We start from the raw sequence: 22172 nt of genomic DNA, 5'->3' as shown, positions 1-22172 counted from the left end.
CTCTCTCTCTCTCTCTCTCTCTCTCTCTCTCTCTCGTACAACATACACACACACACACACATACTTGTTGGGTTCTTGACCTCCCATAGTGGGCTGGGAGGCACTTACTGTGTCTTCTATACCCCCATATCTGTTTTCCAACATGCTTTCTGTCTTTGTCTTAGAATGAGATCATTTGGTTTTTCCCTTGCCCTGGATGGGGTTCTGGCTGGAAGGGAAACAGTCAAATGTACTGTTATAGTTTTGGGAGATGATTTATTGTTTTTTTTTTTCATTGTAATTCAACTCTCTGTTATGTATTGTTATATTTTTTTTGCTATGAATGTGTAATGTAACCATTTGAGTGTATTCCTCTTAGTCAGACCCCATACTGGATGAGACTTTTAGGTGATCTCAAATTAAGTCCACTGGTGTTGTGCTCTTGGATTCTACATCTGTTCTCTATTTGAGATAATTTCTTTTTGTCTTACTTTTCTTTGGTGCTTTTAATTCTAAATTTAGATTATTTTTTTTTCGCTGTCCGATTTTCTTCCTTTCACAAGCGCTTAAAAACTAAAACACACACCCTCTCTCATCCTTCCCAGCTCTCTATTCCTTTCTTTCTCTATCTACCACTATCCCTCTCTCCTTCCCTCCCTCTCTCCTTCCCTCCCCCTCTCTCTCTCTCTCTCTCTCTCTCTCTCTCTCTCTCTCTCTCTCTCTCTCTCTCATTGTAATGCATTTTAGTTTTGAAACTGTATCAATAACAACTTTGTAAATCATTTTATTCTATTTTTACAGAGAATTTGAGTCAGATTTGAAAGTACCTAGCATGCTTAATTCATAACACCTTTGTGGTCGATACCACATCCTCCTCTTCTTCCTCACAACCAACATGAGACTGACACAAAAGGTATATAGTGGTCTCCGTGACATTTCTGTGCGGCAGTGGAACAAGGTCTGGGCATGTCGAGGGAAATTCTATGACTATCCAGCTGCCATTCCACAGGCTTTGAAGGACAAAGGTGAGTGGTGTGATGGGAAGAATGAATGGAATGTTTTCTAAACAGAAGACTGCTGAGTATAACAAGAAATTAAGTGAGTGGAGAAGCACCAGAAAACAGAGTTAATAAATTTTTTTTGTGATGATTCGGAGTTGTACCCAGGACTGGACCCAACTGTTACTGCACTCTGTGCAAGGAAATGAGAGTGATGATCTACAGTTGACGCTAACCACCACTCAAAAAAAAAAGTGAGTACTACTATCTATCTTGAGGTCATGAGGTCAACCCAAAAGTTTATTGGTGAGCTAGCATTTAGACTATTTGTTCTGGTCTTAATTCCCCATCACTGCGAACAAAATTTATTCTCTATATGTTGTCTTCTGGCACTTATCCACTTACTTAATTTCTTGTGATTATCAACATGAGTGCCTGTTCCACTCACATTTCAGACTGTTAAGTGACTACTTCAATTTTGAATGGGACAACAAATTGTTTCCACTCAACAAGTTTCCAGGGACAAGAATAGAATAGTCCATATTCATATACGCTGTATTATCCCTTCCATTTACCCCCCCTCCCCTCCCCTTACCTCAATCCTTCCAGCATCTCTTTTATAAGACTGCAAATTAGAACTAGTCACACACGTCCTCAAGTGAAGTGCCCCTCATGGGTCATGGTGCACTTAATAGGAATAATATGGTAATATAGTCTTTAGTATAAATTATATAACAGAGAACATTTGGACAATCAAGAGAAATAATTCAAAGCTGAAGCCTCTTATAAAGTAACCGCAGGTTTTCCTCTCCACCGTACGAAATATAAGAATAGATTCAAGATGAGCTTGAAAAGGCGGGATTCTTCAGCTCAAAATGAAATGGATTGAATGGTGGATATTAAATTTATACCCAGAAATTAAATGTGAGACTTATGCTGACAATTTTTTTTTTAGATAGTTGATTAAGACGATGGAATATAAATACCTTAGTAAAATATCATAGCTCTGATCCTTTTTGGTTTGAATTTACGTCTGGTTCAATTCTACATAATACTGATTTAAAGTGGTATGACACAAATATGAAAATTAAGAATTAATTTTCCTTCAAACCATATCAGCCAGTATTGATTTGGTAGAATCAGCACTGAATTGCCCTCAATTCAAATTTGCGCTGATAATAAGACTTATGTTTGTGTATCTTTTAATTTTTTTACTTGTTGTTTTCATTCTAGAATGTCACAAACCCCTTTTTGAAAACTATCCAAAAATAAACATTTGAATATTTTGCTTCTTGCCAGGTATAGAAGTGGTAGAAATGAATCAGCTCAAGCCAGAGTTGCCCAGATGGACCCCACCGGTGCCAGATGATCCTCGATTTACAGACCCATTGCCTCCTGAGGAGAGGACTGATTGGAAAGATGAGCCAGCATTTACCTTTGACAAAAGAATGCGTTTGTTTGAAGGTAAATCTAACTTGATAACTCCCTTGAATTTCTCTGGGAAATATCTTGAATTATCCTTTTGGAAGATTCCCCTAATTTTCAGCTGCAATCCTGATTTGTTTATTTATTTTTTCATATTTTGGATATTTCAGAAAAATTATCTTGGAGATCATTATCATCATCATCATCATCACCATCATCATCATCATTACCATGATATATTTTCATCCATAGCCAAGAACTTTCCCGTTTTGGAATATATATATATATATATATATATATATATATATATATATATATATGAGGCAAGCGTGTATCAATTGGATCATCGGTTTGACTCTCTGACTCCACAATATATTGTTTTTTTCTCATTTTTCATCCGGCACTTCCTTCTCCATACCCCTTATTCTCATCATTATTGCTCCTCTCTTCTACATCATTATGTCAGTGTTATTTAATTTTTTTTCTCTTAATTTTGACAGGTATTAAACAAGCATGTCTTCTTGCCAAAGCACAACATTTTGAAGGTCTTCCTCCTTCTGTGGAAAAAATAGTGGGGACAGTAGACGTGCCAGACAGGGTATGTAATAAAAGAATTATTTTTTTATTTGGTCGATTATGATAACTGGACTCTGATTAATTGGTTGGTGATATCTTTTTTTGTTTGTTGGTTATATTCTCGTTATTTATTCATTTTTTAAAATCAAATATTCTGTGCTTTATTTTACTTGCCAGGACCTTTTGCTCCAGCGATATATTATGCAGTCCCAGGTCTGGAATACAAATGAAGACAAATTACCCAAACGATACGACAGTCGCAAACCAAGATGGCATTTTCAAAGAGAGTTTGGAATTAAACCTGAAGACTCATCGTAAGTTTTGAGAGCAGACAAATAACTATGAAATATTTTAAAATATTATCAGCTTTGCATACAAAAACTTGTCATCATGAAAGAGTTTAAAAATCCTTGCTTTGGCTATCAATGAGATGAATTCAGTTGGATCTCTTGCAATATATTATTACAATGGTTGTGTGTAATTGGTAATAATGATGGTACTATTTCTATACCTTTACAAGCAGGGTTCTGATCAAACAAAACTTGTCCATTATGTATATTAGGCTGTGCTCAATGGTCGTTTTTGTGATGTTCGCCACAAAATAATCCAATAATAAGTTATGTGGAAAAAACTAAGGGAAAAAAAATGTTTTCAACGGTCTCTTTAGAAAAATAGACTAAAAACTGGCTTTCTAGCTGTAATAGAATAACAGAAATATTTTCTCAAAGGCTTTAAAAAGTGTGGACAGAGTATCAACTGTGTTGAGCATTTTGGTATTTTTAAAAAGCTGTTTGCAGACCCATCTGTTTTCACCAAAAAAGCAATTACAACAATGGGATATGGGACTTTGATGAGGCTCCAATGGCATTTCTGTTCAATGTTTGAGAGACAGTGAGAAAAATATTGTATTTTTGTTCAGAAACAATATATGATCAAAGTGGATTTCACTATTTAAGTTCTAAAACATTTCTAATGAGATGATTTCTGATCTTCTTTCTTTTTTTTCTGAAAATAGATACACAGATTTTTGTGTTTGTTGCCTGTGGCAAATCTGCAGAGAAACCTGAATTTAGAAATCCTTCAAACATATTTGGAATAAATTTTGATATTTGACTTTGTTTTATTCAGGCACATTTTGTTAAGGAATCTCCTTCGCCTTTGTCAAAGCCAAGTCACCCAGTTCCCATCTCTGGAAAGCAGACGACAAACTGCCAATCCGTTGTTACACTCATACGTCATGTACAAAGGTAAATAGTTTGGGTTTTTTTCTGCTGGATCAACAATAGTGTTTTATCATTGTTTCTTTTTCTCTAAATGTAAGTTCCGTTCTGTAAAGTTCTAGAATTGTGGAGAGAAATATCAAAATTACCACCTTTAGAATTATCTAGAGCCCTTGCTCAACAGTATATATCTGTAGGAAAAAACTGGAAAGGGTTGAAAATTTATTTATCTTGGCTCAAGAATAAAGGCAGATTGCAAGCCGGATCCAGATATAAAACGCAGATTGGCCATTGCAACTGCCATATTCTTGATCTGGAAGTGCTAAGGAGAGCTACTAAAGAAAAGAGTTATGTGAAGATGAATTTTCCTCAAAGTAACATATGGCTGTGAATCATGGACAATAACAAAGGCAGATGCAAAAAAAAGCTTTGAGGTGAAGTGCTACAAAATATATCTAAGAACCCCATGGACGGCCAAGACATAGAAGATCTGTGTCTTGGAGATAATAGGCTTCAAAGACTGCTAGCTCATGTCAACCATCAAGAAATTGAAGCTGTCATACTTCGGCCACATCAAGAGACACGCATCAATAGAAAAGCTTTGCAATGGAGGGTGCCTTAGAGGTTAAGCAGAACAGAGGGGGGCCAAGGATAAGGTGGTCCCAAGACACAGTTGACTGGATGGAGAGAACAACCACAGAGGTAGGACAAATGACACGGCTGAAATCCAGAAAAGAGTTTCATTTCATTGGGCTATCTGAAGGCTATGTATGTCCAATGAGAATCCGCCTTTAAGAAGAAAGATAATCTTCTTTGTCTTGAAAAAGTTGTTCATCTAACACTGTTCAACTATTTCAAATTTTTCATCATAAAAAGAATAAGATATTTGACAAGGGATGTTTCAGGCTCACTTCTTCCTTCATCCAGCAATAAAAACAGTATTTAAAATAATCACAAGACCTACTGGTTGGAATTTCAAGATCTAACAGGTATGATAATGATACTTTATTACATCTATGTGTCTTTCCAAACGTTAGGTCCATTTGATAATGTTTTTGTTGTTGGCTTAAGATTTAAGATATATAAAAATATAGTTCCCTTTATTTTCCCTCAGGGGAAATTTTTCATTAGGATTGGTCTCAAGAAAAGACAGATAACCCAGTCATCAGCCGCATTGAAGCACAAAATTAGCAATAATGGCTTAGTTTCTTGCTCAAGGTGAAAACAAGATGCTGAAGTGGGGCTAGAACCCAGGTCTCCCGAATGGAAATGCAATGCTTTATCCACTCACATCTCGCTGAGATGAGTTTTAGCCTGAGCCATTCCTTGTTACCTAATTTTCTTTTCATTTTTGTTGTTGTTGTTGTTGTTAGTTTGTTGTTTTGTTTTCTTTATGTGTTGTTGTTTTTTGGGGGGTCTTTTTGTTTGATTTGTTTGTTACTTGGGTGTTTTTTGTTTTAAAACTTTTTATCGTTGTTTTTTTTTTTTTTTTTAAGCAAATGTTTGCTATATTCAGTCCAATACTTTGGAAGTCCACAGTTTCAAGTAGCTTAGTCTCTACTTTAACTTTTCTCCTGTTTGAAATCCAGATCAGCCCCTCGTCCTGAAACAGACAGTCAGCTTCATGGTCACGTCAGACTCATGGCTTCAACCATTTGGGGATGAGAGTGTTGTAGATGCCAGCGTTGGTCACACTATACCAGACATGTGGCCTGTGTATCCTACTGTTGATTTTACACCCTGCAATAACTATGAGCTGATGAATTTGGCTGGTAAGTTGTCATTGCAACAACAACAAAATTATACCAGCATTATACTTCTAAAAATTGAATAAGGGGCTTTTTAAAATTTTTGTTTTTGTTTGGGTGTTGGTTTTTTGGGGGTTTTTTTGTTTGTTTAATTTTTTTTTTTGGGGGGGGGGGCGGGAACAATTCGCTAACAATTTTTACTCAAAACTCAATACAAATGCGACTTGTCTTTCATGTGCAACTACTTTATAATGTGAACAATATTTCTGTTCAAATTATTAAAGTGAAAACAATGTGGTGCAGACCTTCACGGATAAATGTGTGGGTTTGAAATGAGTACAACCTGTTAGGAATCTTTCAAGATCCCTAATACAAGAATGTTTAAATTGAATGCCCCTTACTTATATTCATGCACCCAATCAAAACTTGACATTCAAGATTATAATAGGCAATAAAAAATGGAAAGTCCGAGGAGTTTAATATAGATTGAATGAAATCAACAGAGACCCGACGCACTTTGGCTTTCAAGTGAATCATGACTTTTAAGTTTTCTGTTGTACTCTGCAAATTGTTAATTTTTTTGCACACCTTAATCTTCACTCCTTCTCTATAGATTTCCACTTGCATGGCACAAATACAAAGTGAAAAAGCAATATGCTGATTTTCAAGTTAATATGGATCTTATTAAGATCTGACTGAAAGTACCTTGAATTAATGAAATATTCTATTTTAGGGTTACAAACCATTTTTTTCACTGTTTCAAATGACAGACACCAGAACAAATTCAGTAAGTTATATGTTTGGTGTCCCATTAGCTCTTTTGGTAGAAAGTTCACCTCACAAATACCAGGACTGATATCAGTGCTGAGTACAATTATTTTAAAAATTATCTCCTCCCCCCCCCCCCCCCATTTTGTATTTGTACAACTAGCATTGATTGGGTTGCTGGCTGTGTGAGATCTGGTCAATAGTATTTTACAATAGGCTACTGTTTTATCCAAAGGAACCAAAATACTGTAACAGTTTGTTACAGAATAAAGAATAATAATAAAAAATCTGGGTCCATGAACTCTAATAGACTTTTTTGTTAGACTACGTGGAATGTAATGTTTCAATCTGGTGTTATATAGGGGTGAGCCAGATGCTGAAAAGTTTAGTTACAATGCTCAGAAATATGAAATCTTAGGGTTTTTTTTTTTTTTTACGATTTAAGGAATTTTATTCATTACCCACAAAAAAAAAAAACATTTTAACTCATAAGTATCGCTATAACATTATTTTCAGCATTTGAAAAAGGTAACAATCCAAAATATTACTGTTTTCATGCATTGGCTCACATATTATCTTTTTTTATTTTTTTTATTTACAGGTTTCTCTAAAGAACTTCCTTCCTTGCATCCCCATACCTTAGTGGATGTCATCACTCCAGATCACTGGGAAGACACGCACATCCAAGGGAACCAAGTGCTAGCCTGTCTCATGACGGCTGCTGCCATTGCCAGAAGAAGATTTGGGGTATGTTGTCAATTATCCTTTTAAACATCAGTTACTCTCAACTTCTTTTTGATTGCCTGAGAGATGAAATATGCTGACTTTACTTTCCCCATGAGATTTCATTTCACAGTCTTCGGAGCTTCATGTCTTTTTCCTAGAATGAGATTTTTTTTTTGTCCAGTCCGTTTCTTGAATCTTTCACAGTCAGTTGCATGTTTCTACGGAAGATCATATTTTTATTCTCGTGTGAATTGTTTCTACCTTAATTGAATTATGATGGTGTATTATAGTAATTGGTAAGCATCAAGAGTGTGTTCATTTAAGTGGGATCATGTACATGTAACTGAATTGGACATTTTAGAGGCCTCAGATTAGATACAAGGGTATGTGTAAATGACAGTGGCAGTATCCTGACTACCCTTCTGGTAACAGCTAGAGTCGTTCCATCCCCTACCGTCCGCTAAGGGAAATAATCTGTCCAAAGCAAGCTCCATAAATAATACCATTTTCAAAGAGCAATGTCGCAAAATCTTAAGACATGGTGGTAGGTCTTGAGGTGTCAACTGACTTTTTCCCGGGAAGAAATATTATCTATGTTTTAGTGGTGTTAGATATGTGATATAATTTTCCCCTACCGATCACATTCTTCTCCATCCTTCCCTTACCGACCACCCAATCTGACCAGTAATGATGCACTACAGTTTGATAAAGCTCAAATGAATAACAAGAAAGGCTGTAAATCTCATCGTAAATATACATATATGTTCTGCGTGTTACGTGTTGCTGTTGGTCAGGGACCATTTGGAGTGGATAATGCAATATATAAAAGCTCTAGTTGCAGTAATATTTGTTACCCTTTGGCAGCTGTAATGAGTCTAGAAATATTCATATTTTATAAGTAGGAAGTGAATCATATCAAACACCACTAATAATATGTTCATAGAGAGTTTCCATAATGCATTTATTCAAAAGTTTCATATTTATCGGGAGAAATAATGTTCAAGAAACTGGCCTTGGTGCCATTGCATAGTACATAATTTGTTATTGTTGTCATTGTTATTGTCTTATGTAATAATTCTTTTAGTTCCCTTAATGCTTTGATTTGTCTATCCTGACCTGTGGTTTGTAAATGAATGTCTGATTGAATTGAACCTTTTCATCAATTTCACTTTCTTTCTTTTACTTCTTTTTTTTTCTTTCTAAATTTATCACAACCAGGATGATGTCACCATTTTACCCGAACCAATCAGCATTCAACACATCGCCCTGCGGGAAACACGCCTGGTGTGTACCTATTTCCAACTCAACACGCTGGACCTGGACAACAACAGCACAGGAGTGAAGAATCTGGTGTGGGCTCCTGGTCAAGGGTCAAACCTGTGTGAGAAAATCCTTGGTCAGCCCTGGATGCCTCGGCCCATGAAGAAGATGAGATTGTTGAGTTTTAATGGATCAGGTTTTGACCCTTTCTTGGCCACTTACCTCAACGGTTGTCCTGAATTGACGTCCCTGTCATCTTCTTAGTTATAATTTTGCCATACGTATATCATGAATGATAGAAAGGGGAGAGAGGGTGGGGGGGGGGGGGGGGGAAGAGAGATGGGGAGAGGTGGGAGGGAGAGAGAGAGAGAGAGAGAGAGAGAGAGAGAGAGAGAGAGAGAGGGAGAGAGAGAGAGAGAGAGAGAGAGAGAGGGAGAGAGAGAGAGAAAGAGAGAGAGAGAGAATTTGTGTGCGTGTGTGCTCAGCACATCGCTATTTTTTATTTTCGTCAATGCAGCAGTTACTGTATAAATTATGAGTGGTTACTGTATGAATTAATGAAACATTTTAGAGAATTAAATGGTTGAATAAATTAAACCTTTTTTTTTTTTTTAATTTTACTGAAAGTCTTTGTTTTCTTTTTAATTATAAACTACAACTTCTAGCGCTGAAATAACCCAAAAGTAAACTCCCTTCAAAATAAGAATACAATTATGCTTCATCATGTGTCAATTTATATGGAGAACTACTCTCAATATGATTTATATCGTGTAAAGTATTCCATGAACAGACACTATGGTACCTACCGTATTTCTATCACAAACAGCACAAGTCACTTGTTGGCGGCTCTGATAGCTCTCTTGGTAGAGTACTCGCTTCACACGCAAAGGGATTGAGATTGATACCTGGTGAAGTCTTGATTTTTTTCTGACCACCCCCCCCCCCCTTCCCCCCCCTGTCCACCCCAGCAGTGATTGGGTATCGACGTCAGTTAGATCTGATAGAAAGTACTAGTTTCCTATCCAAAGGGTACTAGGCAATTTGCTTTTGTCTGTTTCATGCTGTAGAACGTGGGAGAAATTCTGGCTCCATGGACGTAATGGCTTTGAAGGACTTCTACAAGTCCTTTTATTATTTCTGTCATCGCCTAGATTCAGTTACTCATTTACATCTGATTTGACTTTGGTCCTGTGTTTCTGTGGCCTTGACTGTGACTGCAATACCATTCATGAGCAATTACTGAACTCATACATCATGGCTCAGGGCTTGTCACCAGCATGATAGTAATAGCTTTGGCTCCCCTAACATCGAAAGAGAAGAAGATTGACACTTATCTGGTCCCTGACCACTCTCCATGTTTCTTTATCGCAATAGAAGTAGAAGGAGCTGCCATGTTTGACCATATTTGACTACACTTGGACTCTTTTTACTGTTTGTCATCTGCTTCTCCATGGCATAATCCAGACTAAGGGCTCCTCATTAGAGTTGTGCTTGGACTATTGGAAAGCGACTTCTATCACCACTATTACGACTATGTTCTAGTATTCTAGTATTGCTACTACTCCTACTACTACCACTACTGCTACTACTACTACTACTACTACTACTACTACTACTACTACTACTACTACTACTACTACTACTACTACTACTACCACTACTACTACTACTACTACTACTACTACTACTACTACTACTACTACTACTACTACCACTACTACTACTACTACTACTACCTCTATAACAACAACAACTACTACCTCGACTACTACTACTACTACGACTACTACTACTACTACTACTACTACTACTAGTACTACTACTACTACTACTACTACTACTACTACTACTACTACTACTACTACTACTACTACTACTACTACTACTACTACTACTACTACCTCTATAACAAAAACCACTACTACAACTACTACTCCCTACTACTACTACTACTACTACTACTACTACTACTACTACTACTACTACTACTACTACTACTACTACTACTACTTCTGTTGTTACTACTACTCATAATAATATTTAGAAAATGATAATTTAATAATAGTTTCCCTTTATTCATCCCCAAGGGGACATTTGTCTTTAAGGTCTATTCCAAGGGAAGACTGGCATAACCCAGGCGTCAAACGCAGTGCAGCGCCGCAAAGTAATCTAGGGCGAGGTGACCTGTCCAACAGCAACAACAATAATAAGACTGATAATAATAGTACCGCAACTGCTAATAATAATAATCGTCGTCACACACTATTCTTCATTGTCAATACCTATTGCTCCACTTTCAGATCAAGGAATGCGGGTGGTTGGATGGGAGATGATGTTCGCATGGGTATACGATCCGATAGTGATGTCGTTTCTTCTTCTCTTTACTAGCCTATCCTGCTTCTTTGGTTTGTGATTGTATTTTTGACAGGGGATATTTTTTTTTCCTGTAAATCTTCTGCCTGTTTGTTCTTGGTTATTTATAATTTAGCTTATGATATCTTTAGGTTATGATTTTGATTTACATTTGTACTATTTTTGTTAGATTGCTTGTTTTTTTGTTTCAGCGGTCTCTCATATAACCTCAATTGTGTTGGAAGAGACCTAAAGCAACAAACAACAAGATCAAGAAATAAAATAAAATTACAACACTTAAATTTGATGTCATCACCTCTGTTACTGACGTTGTGGTTTTTCCTCAGTATACTTACTCGCATGAATGACATAGTTCATCCAATTAATTTTGATATCATTATTCATAATCATTGACGCGTGACTTTATCGTGACATAAACATGTAATTTTGACATCCCTGTGGTATACATGAGAATGGACCTTTGTCACGGGCAATCGGATATTAATATTACATTATACACACCCTATCTTCCTTATCAACATGAAATACGGTAATTAAAAGTTAGTTGAAGAAGCAGCAGTCAATCTTAATCTAAGGTATACGGAACCAAAGTTTGATACTCTTATTTCTGTATTGAGAAACGAGAGAATAATAATTGCTTGATACCGTTTGGATAGGACGCTAGTCTCACAAAGTAGCTACTTTCCCCTATATCTAACAGACCCATGTACCCACTTCCTGCTGGGTTGATAAGGGAAATCATATCAATATGCCTTCCCTAAGGACATAGCGTCGCGGTGCTTACCTAATCGCCCTCTCAAAGCGCAGCCTTCGTTACCTCATAGCCCGACACTGCCCAAATATTACGTCACAATACAAAGCCAAGACCATGTTTAAATTATTTTTAAAAAAAATAAAAACCCAGCTGTATTCATGAGTAAAACCAATGGAGTCATTGATATCATTGTTACATCGAGCATGTCTAACGATACCTTACTTTTCACTTTATTTTGGTGGTCGCCGCCCTTATAATGCAACGCGGTTGATTGGGCTGTATATGATGACGACAATGACGATGATGATGATGATAATGATGACGACGACGATGATGAGGAGGACAAAGGCGATGAAGACGTCGAGGAGGAAAAAGAAGGATGGGTGGATATCGGGTCACGTCATAATATTATAGTTAATGTGTTATGTAACTGAACGGATATTTCCTTTTGGGTTCATTGAACCATTGTGGCAGTAGCATTATTATATTAGGAAACACTGGGCATAAATGGGGGAGGGGATGAAGTTGCTTTAATCCTGAAGCCACAGGCACGTTTGAGAAAATATATAATTATGATGCCATTGTTGTTTAAGTTAACTGAAACTACGTTCTTCATATTCCCCGGATGGTTTAGCATAGCTCGGTCTGGAGAGCAGAGGGTTCGGGCGAGGCCAAGTGATGGTTCTTTGTTAACCATACAGCAGAACAGTTCCCATTAGGCGCCCCCACAATGGATATTAACATTGTTTTATTTTCCTTCACCACAAGACAAACATTGTCAATTCAGAAAAATACCGGAGCATACTCAACATCTCAATCGTTTCTGTGTTACATGCTGGTGTTGAGAATACTGGCTATTTGGCTTAATTAAATGCTGGCCAACTTACTTCGCGCGTTTGTGTGTGTTGAACCTGTGATTTCAAGAAGTCGGGGAGAGAAGGCTCTAGTTAGACTACGGTTTGAAGCGACTTTATTTTATTTTACTTATTGGTGGGGGGTCGTGGATAGCTCATAGTCACGATCTCCCCCGGCCAGTACAAGAAGGTCGAGGGTTCGAGCCCCCATCGCCGCCGCGAAGTTTTTATTTTCTGTTGTCTTCTGACACTTTCCTCCTCACTTCAAACATTGTCAAAGCTTTCGTGGTTTTTCCTCCTCTGTATTCATCCAGATTTTTTCGTGGTTTATCCTCCTCTGTATTCATCCAGATTTGTCGTGCTTTTAAAAGTTTTTAATTTTTTTTTTTTCATGTTGGTTTTGTTCATGTCGTACACAGTGATGGATTGCTTTTGGTTTTTCCTAGGCACTGGCTGGGATCATTCTCTCGAACTATTGCTGATCTTAGCATGAGTGATGTTTTTTTTCCTCGTTCGAGGAGGAATGCCAGTACCAGTAGTAGTAGTAGTAGTAGTAGTAGTAGTAGTAGTAGTAGTAGTAGTAGTAGTAGTAGTAGTAGTAGTAGTAGTAGTAGTAGTAGAGAAGAAGAATGTAGTGGGAGTAGAATTGAGGATATACCAGCGCCCTTATAGTTATAGTCTCCTGTGTGCTATATTGGTCAGAATCAGCGTGGGTGCGCAACCGGATGCGCGGGTTGACGGAGGTAAGAAACAATAACAAACCCACATGGTTGCCATTACCTCCACCATCATTCTCGCTCACGGTTTGTGGAAAGCACTTCATTACAGGCACGTAATAGTGAATCTAGTTTTTGTTTTGAACATTTCTATTATTATTCTTTGTAAATTGACCCATATTAAAAGAAACATACAAACAAAACAGGCATGACCAGTCACTAACAATGCCGTATAGTGTGTAGACAGTAACACAGTACGGTGAACATGACTGACACTGGGATCGGAATGTCGGAACCCATGAGTCGTTCGCAACTCTGCCTCACGTATTCATTTAATCAGTCAATTTAATTTTTATTAAGCTTGCGTAAAACATACAAACAAAAAAGACATGACCAGTCACTAACAATGCAGTGTAGTGTGTAGACAGTAACACGGTACGGTGAACATGAATGACACTGGGATCGGAATGTCGGAACCCAGCAGTCGTTCGCAACTCAGCCTCGCGTACTCATTTAATCAGTCAATTTAAATTTCATTTAGCTTGCCTATTCTTCAAGTTTATGATATATTCACTTTTTCTATTTAAAAAGGGTAATCCAAACAGACCATAAAAACGATTTTATAATAAGCCGACTTCAACTTCCATCACTTACGACACGAACTTATTTTGGGTGTTTTTTTTTAACAAAACCGTTTGACTCAAACTAAAGCTTCGGCATTGGATAAGGAGCGAGGTCCTGTTGCCATCTTGCTTAGTTTATACAGAGACTGGGTTGCCAGCTTGGCTGTTCTTGATAAATAGTAGTAAATAGCACAACCTTGTGCAATGAGAGAGAGAGAGAGAGATTTTGAACAAAAAACGAATATCTCTCTCTCTCTCTCTCTCTCTCTCTCTCTCTCTTACCCTCTCTCTCTCTCTCTCTCTCTCTCTCTCTCTTGCCCTCTCTCTCTCTCTCTCTCTCTCTCTCACTCTCTCTCTCTCTCTCTCTCTCTCTCTCTCTCTCTCTCTCTCTCTCTCTCCCTCTCTCTCTTCCTATTTCATCTGTCACACTGTTTGACAATCTTCTTCACCTGGCTCACTTGTACTTGTAATATCGGGTGTAAGGTAAAATTTTGAACAATTATTATTATTTATAAAATGCAGAAACTTTGCAAATAAACCGATAGACTAGATATTAATTCGATTCGAAAAGTGGAACACAAAAGGAGAATTTGCAAATACCCGGTCCAGACATAAGCGTCATGGTCTGATTTATAAAGTGCAGAATCTTTGCAAATAAACGGATAAAATAGAGATTAATTCGATTCGAAAAGTGGAACACAAAAGCAGAATTTGCAAATGCCCGGTCCAGACATAAGTGTTATGGTCTTATTTATAAAATCTAGAAACTTTGAAAATAAACGGACAAGATAGAGATTAATTCGATTCGAAAAGTGGAACACAAAAGCAGAATTTGCGAATGCCTGGTCCAGACATAAGCGTTATGGTCTTATTTATAAAGTGCAGAAACTTTGCAAATAAACGGATAAGATAGAGATTCATTCGATTCGAAAAGTGGAACACAAAAGTAGAATTTGCGAATGCCCGGTCCAGACATAAGCGTTATGGTCTTATTTATAAAGTGCAGAAACTTTGCAAATAAACGGATAAGATAGAGATTCATTCGATTCGAAAAGTGGAACACAAAAGCAGAATTTGCGAATGCCCGGTCCAGACATAAGCGATATGGTCTTATTTATAAAGTGCAGAAACTTTGCAATAAACGGATAAGATAGAGATTCATTCGATTCGAAGAGTGGAACACAAAAGCAGAATCTGCGAATGCCCGGTCCAAACATAAGCGTTATGGTCTTATTTATAAAGTGCAGAAACTTTGCAAATAAACGGATAGACTAGATGTCATTTCGATTCGAAAAGTGGAACACAAAAGGAAAATTTGCGAATACCCAGTCCAGACATAAGCGTCAGTCCTATTTATAAAGTACAGAATCTTTGCAAATAGACGGATAAAATAGAGATTAATTCGATTCGAAAAGTGGAACACAAAAGCAGAATTTGCGAATGCCCGGTCCAGACATAAGCGCTATGGTCTTATTTATAAAGTGCAGAAACTTTGCAAATAAACGGAAAAAATAGAGATTAATTCTAATCGAACAGTGGAACACAAAGGCAGAATTTGCGAACAACCGGTCCAGACATAAGCGTTATGGTCTTATTTATAAAATCTAGAAACTTTGCAAATAAACGGATAAAATAGAGATTAATTCGATTCGAAAAGTGGAACACAAAAGCAGAATTTGCGAATGCCCGGTCCAGACATAAGCGTTATGGTCTTATTAATAAAATGCAGAAACTTTGCAAATAAACGGATAGACTAGATATTAATTCGATTCGAAAAGTGGAACACAAAAGCAGAATTTGCGAATGCCCGGTCCAGACATAAGCGCTATGGTCTTATTTATAAAGTGCAGAAAATTTGCAAATAAACGGATAAGATAGAGATTAATTCGATTCGAAAAGTGGAACACAAAAGCAGAATTTGTGAATACCCGGTCCAGGCATAAGCGTCATGGTCTTGTTTAAATGAAACAATGCCATTAAAAAAAATATATGGTCAATGAGTAATTAAGCTAAATATGCGGAGTTCAGATAGATAAATTGATCTGTGATTTTTTTTTATAATTAGCTGTTTTTATTCTCCATCATTTAGGTTTGTGATTAAGTTTATAATTGAAATACAAACTTTATCTCACTTATCAATGTTTTGCAATAAAGGAGAGTGTGAGTGAACCTGAGCAAAGGAAATTATTTGAGAGAGTGATATTTATCATGCTTTTCAGTTTGTAGTTGAATTCTAGAATGGATTCTTTATAGTTCTCATTGATTGTATGTCAGTATGTCAGTCTTTAGGACACCGATTACCCTAATGCGGCCACAATTTACAATGTGACGGCCACAAGCCCGTTAAACGCAGAGTGGGGTATTGTTGTTTGCAAGTAATGCTATGGTTTTAATAGGATATCTGTCTCCTATTAAAATACATTCCTGTGTTGGATTTTGGATTAAATTCATGTCTTCTTCGGATTTTGGGATATTTAATTTTCATGGATTGTGATTGTGATTTTCAAGACTATTAATGTAAGTAAATGCCCAAATAGATATTTTTATTCATTTATTCTTTATTTTTTTTTTTTAGTTTCGTTTTGTTTTGAAGCATTTATTATAAGAAATATTGTACATATGCACTTATACACCAAAGACTATATCCTTTCAACTGCTTATTATTATTATTATTATTATTGTTATTATTATTATTATTATTATTATTATTATTATTATTATTATTATTATTATTATTATTATTATTATAATAATAATAATAATAATAATAAATAATAATAATAATAATAATAATAATAATAATAATAATAATAATAATAATAATAATAATAATAATAATAATAATAATAATAATAATAATAATAATAATAATAATAAATAATAAGTGCATTGAGTGAAATCCCAATCATGGTTGCCCAAATAAAACTGGCGCTAGAATCCCGACTACCTGTCTCAACGAATGTTGTTTGTACGATACATACTAACTACACGTTCAATATCGGGGGCAGAAAATATACGTTTGGTTTTATGAAATTAAAACAGTAGTCCCACATTGTTCTTTGATGTTATTTGTGGTTGCATTTGCTTTGAAACTTACACATTATATTGTGTTACATTGTTTACAAAATATTTCTGGTACTCGTATGCATGTGTAGTCAACGGACCACCGGTCAATCGTGTTCTTTATTATTTTATTATTAATTTTGGCTTGACATCTTACATATGTGAATTTGACAGGTTGTTATGGATGGTAATTATAACATTAAGTGATTTTTAAACATTTTTACGGCGTTTTAAATGTCTTTCTTGCATTCATTGCCGAGCACCTCCACTTTTCTGTTACTATTTTAACGATCAGCTGATTTTCTCTTGCCTCCCCTTTAATTTCGCGGACTTTTTTCAGAACGAGGCGTGGGAGTGGCTATATTAGATCATTGAGTGATATAGATAGAGTTAGAGAAAAAATATAGATAGGTACAGAGATAGATTGGTAGAAAGATATATATATATATATATATATATATATATATATATATATATATATATATATATATATGATAGATAGATAGATAGAGAGAATGAGGGGGGGGGGGGGGGGGGGGGGGTCCCATTGATGACATGTCCACCAGCAGGAGGTCGTACACATGATGCTTTCATTTCAGTCATACGTGTGTGCAACATGTGTAAATCAGGGTTGCCAGATTATTTTTCAACAAAATGCCAGGGGAAGACTCAAAAAATGCCAAAACACTCAAAAAAAATGCCAAAGTCTGTTGACTCCCACCCCCACTAAGAAAACTACTCACTTTTCATAGACATTTTACTATCATATCCTGGTGGCTTGCGTGTTTTCTTTTCTTTTTTTTTCTTTTTTTGAATTCTACTAAATTTCCTGTTGGGGTAATTTTTTACCTACTGACTACTAAGGGAGCGTTCACATATTACGTCATCAGCTAGGGGGGGGAGGGGGGGTCTACCAAATGTTGACATGTGTTGACATGGGGGAGGGGGGGGGGGGGTCAGACCCAAGATGATGTCATCAAAACATAGGCAAATTAGGCCTATTTTATTAAATGCAAGAGCTTCAAAAATGGCATTCCAAATAAATTAGCAAAAAGGTGAAAATTTTATGTCCCCATTGTATCGTAAAACATAAATTATCAACAGTTTCTGAAATTAATAAAATGTCTGAATGTGTTTTATCAAACGTTGATAATCAATGTTTATGGTTTGAAAAATGAATAATAAATATTGTGAAATTAAAGTTATCTTTTAGTTTTTATTAAATTAGATGACGTCATCATCTGTTGGGGGAGGGGGGGGGGGGGGTCAGGTCAATGATGACAAGTGATGACTTGGGGGAGGGGGGGGGGGGTCTAAAAAGGGCAAATTTTTGATGACGTAATATGTGAACGCTCCCTAAGTGGAGTGCTAAACCACTACACCACGGTTGGATTTTAAGAATGAAAAAGAAATACATTGACATGAAAGGTAAATACGTAAACAGTTAAATAATTATTGACAATTAAGAAAACTTACTTACCATGACGCAAATATACACGAGTTTTGCAGGAGATTCCCAGAAAACTTACGAGGATACTTGTCGAGGGCTGAATTTGAGTGAATATCTGAGGGAGGCAGGGCTAGTTCAGGGTGTGAGTTTTAATAGCAAAGTTTTCCGATGTGAAGAGATTTGTTTTTACGCGTTTAGAAATAATTAAGAAAAGGTGTCATTTGAAGTATAATATACAAGAAAAGAAAATGCCAAATGCCAAATGATTTTTCTAATGCCAAACGGTTTTCAAAAATGCCAGATTTTTGGAATCTGGCATTTAAAATGCCAAACTGGCAACCCTGGTGTAAATAAGCCGATGATGACAAATTTCAATTTTCGTGACCCATTATTTTACATCCTCGATATCAAAATCGCACTATAATTTTTCGCTCAACATCTTCGGTATTTAAAGAAAAATCAATTTCATGACTCAAATTAATCAATAACTTAATAATATTATGGAAAACAATATTTTGAAGAGATCAATCAAAATATTGGAGAATATAAAAGACTCAAATTCATGCGATATGAAAATAATCATATCGAGATGCTTCTTGATATTAGGTCAAATAAATATGAGTGTGTCTGTGTGTGTGAGTTAGTGTGTTTTTGTCTGTGTCATGTGTGTGTGTATGTGTGTATGTGTCTTAGCGTGTAATGTGTGTCGAGTTCATCGCCTCATTCACACCGGAAACTCCCTTGCAATGAAACCAGGAAGAATCAAAATGGCGGTGAGCAACAAGCAGAAAAATCTAACTGCAATGTTTAGCCGTTTTCAAGGAGTTCTTGTGCCACCACGGCTTGTTGTTGTGGATAAAAAGACAATAGAAAAATCATGGAAACTAATGGACAAAGTTGTAAAAATGTGTCAGCACCCAAGGATGAATTTGCGAAACAGTCCTCCATTCATTTTGGACATCTTGCCCGATACGTTTCAGCACCTCAGGACAATTTGTTCCAAAAACGACGACAGAACCCAGTCAGTTTATGAAATAGAATATTTTAAAACTTTTATAGACAATCTTATGAACAAATGTAAAAACACAATTAAGCTCTTCCGCGATGGCAAAGACAAAATCTACGATGAGAACTCCCACTATCGTAGAAATCTTACCAAACTCAGTCTTGTTTTTTCTCACATGTTGGCTGAGCTCAAAGCCATTTATCCCAGTGGAAATTTCGCAGGTGACAGTTTTAGGATTACAAAAGGAGATGCCTCTGATTGGTGGAAGGATTCCTTCAACGACAGGTAATTTCAGTCGTTTGGGTTTTGATCATTTTTTGCTTTGGGCTCATTTCAAAATCGAGTTTTAATATTAAACTACAAATGGTCATCATCATCACAATATGATGATCAGGTCAATTTTGTTTGTTGACTTTTTAACTTAAATACTTAAAACGTTCTTTTTGCTGTATTATCGTTGTACCTACCACGCTCTGCTTTGATAAAGATCTGAAAAAGACTATGGGGCAGTTGAGGCAGGCTGATTTTTTGGGGATGTTTTTTTTTTCCTTGCATTTCTCTCTGCCTTTGCATCTCATCTGCCTCTGCCACTGTTTCATGATTCATTTTATTCATACACACTTTTTTTCAGTACGCCTTACTTTGCTTTACATATCTGCACTGTGTATTGTCACTGTACTATGTACCGTTTCTTTACCAGCCAACACAACAGACAAGTTACGGCCGGTAACAGAATATTTCTAGTTGTCTTGAGTCTGATTTGACCAATGGCTAATTTTATTTTATCTCTGTGGGGCTCTTTGGTTCTGCAGTGGGGTTATTTGTTTTGTCACAAGATTCAAGAAATATCAAGCATAGTCAGTGGTTGGATGGGTGGCAGTAATCATTGAGTCCTGATGTGTACTTGGTAGCTGTAGGTAGTGACAGATATTGTAAGAGTGTGGTAGTGCCAAAGGTATGCCTATAATGCCAATAACGGGCAACAGAATGATATGGAAATTTGTTTCCAAATGGGCTGCAGGGGGGGGGATGAATGACACAATGTGAAGTGCATTGAGCTTGGTAAATATATGGAAATGCGCTATATTCATGTTCATATTTATTTAAAACTTGAGCTTTTATATAGGGCAATATCCACTTAACATGCTCAAAGCACTTAACAAGGGGTTCCTGGCCAACAGCAACACTTAACATGTAGGACATGACATGACGCCTATTAAGTGATATTACAATTTTTTCGGACAGAGACAACACTGTTAACAGCCAGGTACTCATTTTACCTCTTATTGCGGTGAGAGAATGTGAGTAAAGAGTCTTCTCCAAGGACTGAATTTTGTACAGAGTGAGGCTCAAACCCAGGACCTTCTGATCTGAAAGCGAGTGTCATACAAGACCACATAGCCGCACAATATTTATTTATTTTAAATTTGATTCTTTCTTCTATCATGTCTTAGAATATAGAAGTAGCATTGTATTAGTACCTACATTTTTGTTTGTTCGTGTGTGTGTGAATCCTGTACTGACTGTAGTTGCAGTTATTTATCGAGTCTAGCTTAAGGGTGCAGAGCAAATTGTGTTGCTTCATGAACTTATAGCGTGATGCTGACAAAATAATTCCGTCATAAAACAAGACAATGATCCCGAAAAGAAAGTTATGACTTAATGCGAGTTTTGTTCAATCGCTCAACCAATGGGATCATGTGTTTTCTGTAGCATCATTAATATTAATAACAACTCTCTTTTCCTCAGTGAGGTCTTTTGGCCTCCATGGTGGGAAGGAGGTCACTTGCTGTATCTATATTCACCAATATCTGATTTCTAAGTTGCTTCCTGCCTTTGTCTTGGAATGGAATTACTTGGTTTTGTTCTGACCCTTTCAGAGTCCTTGGCTGAGATTGAGGGAAACAGTCAAATGTATAGAGTTAGTTAGTTTTGGCAATTGATATTATCTCTCTTTTATGTACTGGTAGCTATATTTTTTGTTTTGAACATGATATCTTGTAAACATTTGAGCGTGTATTCCTCATAGTGGGATCCTATATCTATGCTGATGTCTAGACAAAACTTTTAGGTGATCTCAAACTAATAAGTATATTGATGGTATCTTGGAGTCTACATCTGTTCCCTATGGCGGAAAACAGACAAGATCTGACATTATCTACTTTGACAGGCCCTTTTAAACAGACAAGATCTGACATTATCTACTTTGACAGGCCCTAAAAGGGCCTGTCAAAGTAGATAATGTCAGATCTTGTCTGTTTTCCGCCATAGGGAACAGATGTAGACTCCAAGATACCATCAATATACTTATTAGTTTGAGATCACCTAAAAGTTTTGTCTAGACATCAGCATAGGTATAGGATCCCACTATGAGGAATACACGCTCAAATGTTTACAAGATATCATGTTCAAAACAAAAAATATAGCTACCAGTGGTTTGAACCAATTCCCTTTCTTCTTACTTTTTCTTTGATACTTTCAAATGTAAATCTGTAATATTTTGACTCTCCCATTTTAATTTTACTGACACTGTGTCACAGGTGCCATGAAACCATTAAATATAAAAACAAACCAAAAACTTACTACTTTTCATTTTCGTCTTGGTGTTAGTCTCAAGCATAGAGCCATCTTAA

The 22172-nt window shown here is 36.5% G+C and overlaps 2 protein-coding genes across 2 annotated transcripts in view; both read left to right on the top strand.

Moving 5' to 3' along the window:
* LOC144959416 (large ribosomal subunit protein mL37-like) overlaps positions 1 to 9320 on the top strand; it is a 13847-nt gene extending 4527 nt beyond the window's left edge. The window contains exons 2-9 of the mRNA XM_078891995.1: positions 781 to 1004; positions 2277 to 2441; positions 2903 to 3000; positions 3156 to 3292; positions 4107 to 4225; positions 5788 to 5970; positions 7316 to 7461; positions 8659 to 9320. Of these exons, the coding sequence (XP_078748121.1) occupies positions 875 to 1004; positions 2277 to 2441; positions 2903 to 3000; positions 3156 to 3292; positions 4107 to 4225; positions 5788 to 5970; positions 7316 to 7461; positions 8659 to 8964 (1284 nt within the window). The 5' untranslated portion in view covers positions 781 to 874 and the 3' untranslated portion in view covers positions 8965 to 9320. The remainder of the gene's footprint in view (positions 1 to 780; positions 1005 to 2276; positions 2442 to 2902; positions 3001 to 3155; positions 3293 to 4106; positions 4226 to 5787; positions 5971 to 7315; positions 7462 to 8658) is intronic.
* Positions 9321 to 19265: 9945 nt separating this feature from the next.
* Positions 19266 to 22172, top strand: part of LOC144959434 (E3 ubiquitin-protein ligase CBL-B-like) — a 31837-nt gene continuing 28930 nt past the window's right edge. Inside the window, exon 1 of the mRNA XM_078892018.1 lies at positions 19266 to 19824. Within this exon, the coding sequence (XP_078748144.1) occupies positions 19280 to 19824 (545 nt within the window). The 5' untranslated portion in view covers positions 19266 to 19279. The remainder of the gene's footprint in view (positions 19825 to 22172) is intronic.

This window comes from Berghia stephanieae, chromosome 14 (genome assembly GCF_034508935.2).
Source record: "Berghia stephanieae isolate SIO BIC M18660-M18661 chromosome 14, UCSD_Bste_1.3, whole genome shotgun sequence".
Taxonomy (NCBI): domain Eukaryota; kingdom Metazoa; phylum Mollusca; class Gastropoda; order Nudibranchia; family Aeolidiidae; genus Berghia; species Berghia stephanieae.
Note: the sequence above shows the minus strand (reverse complement) of the source record. Positions and strands in the feature narration are given on the sequence as shown.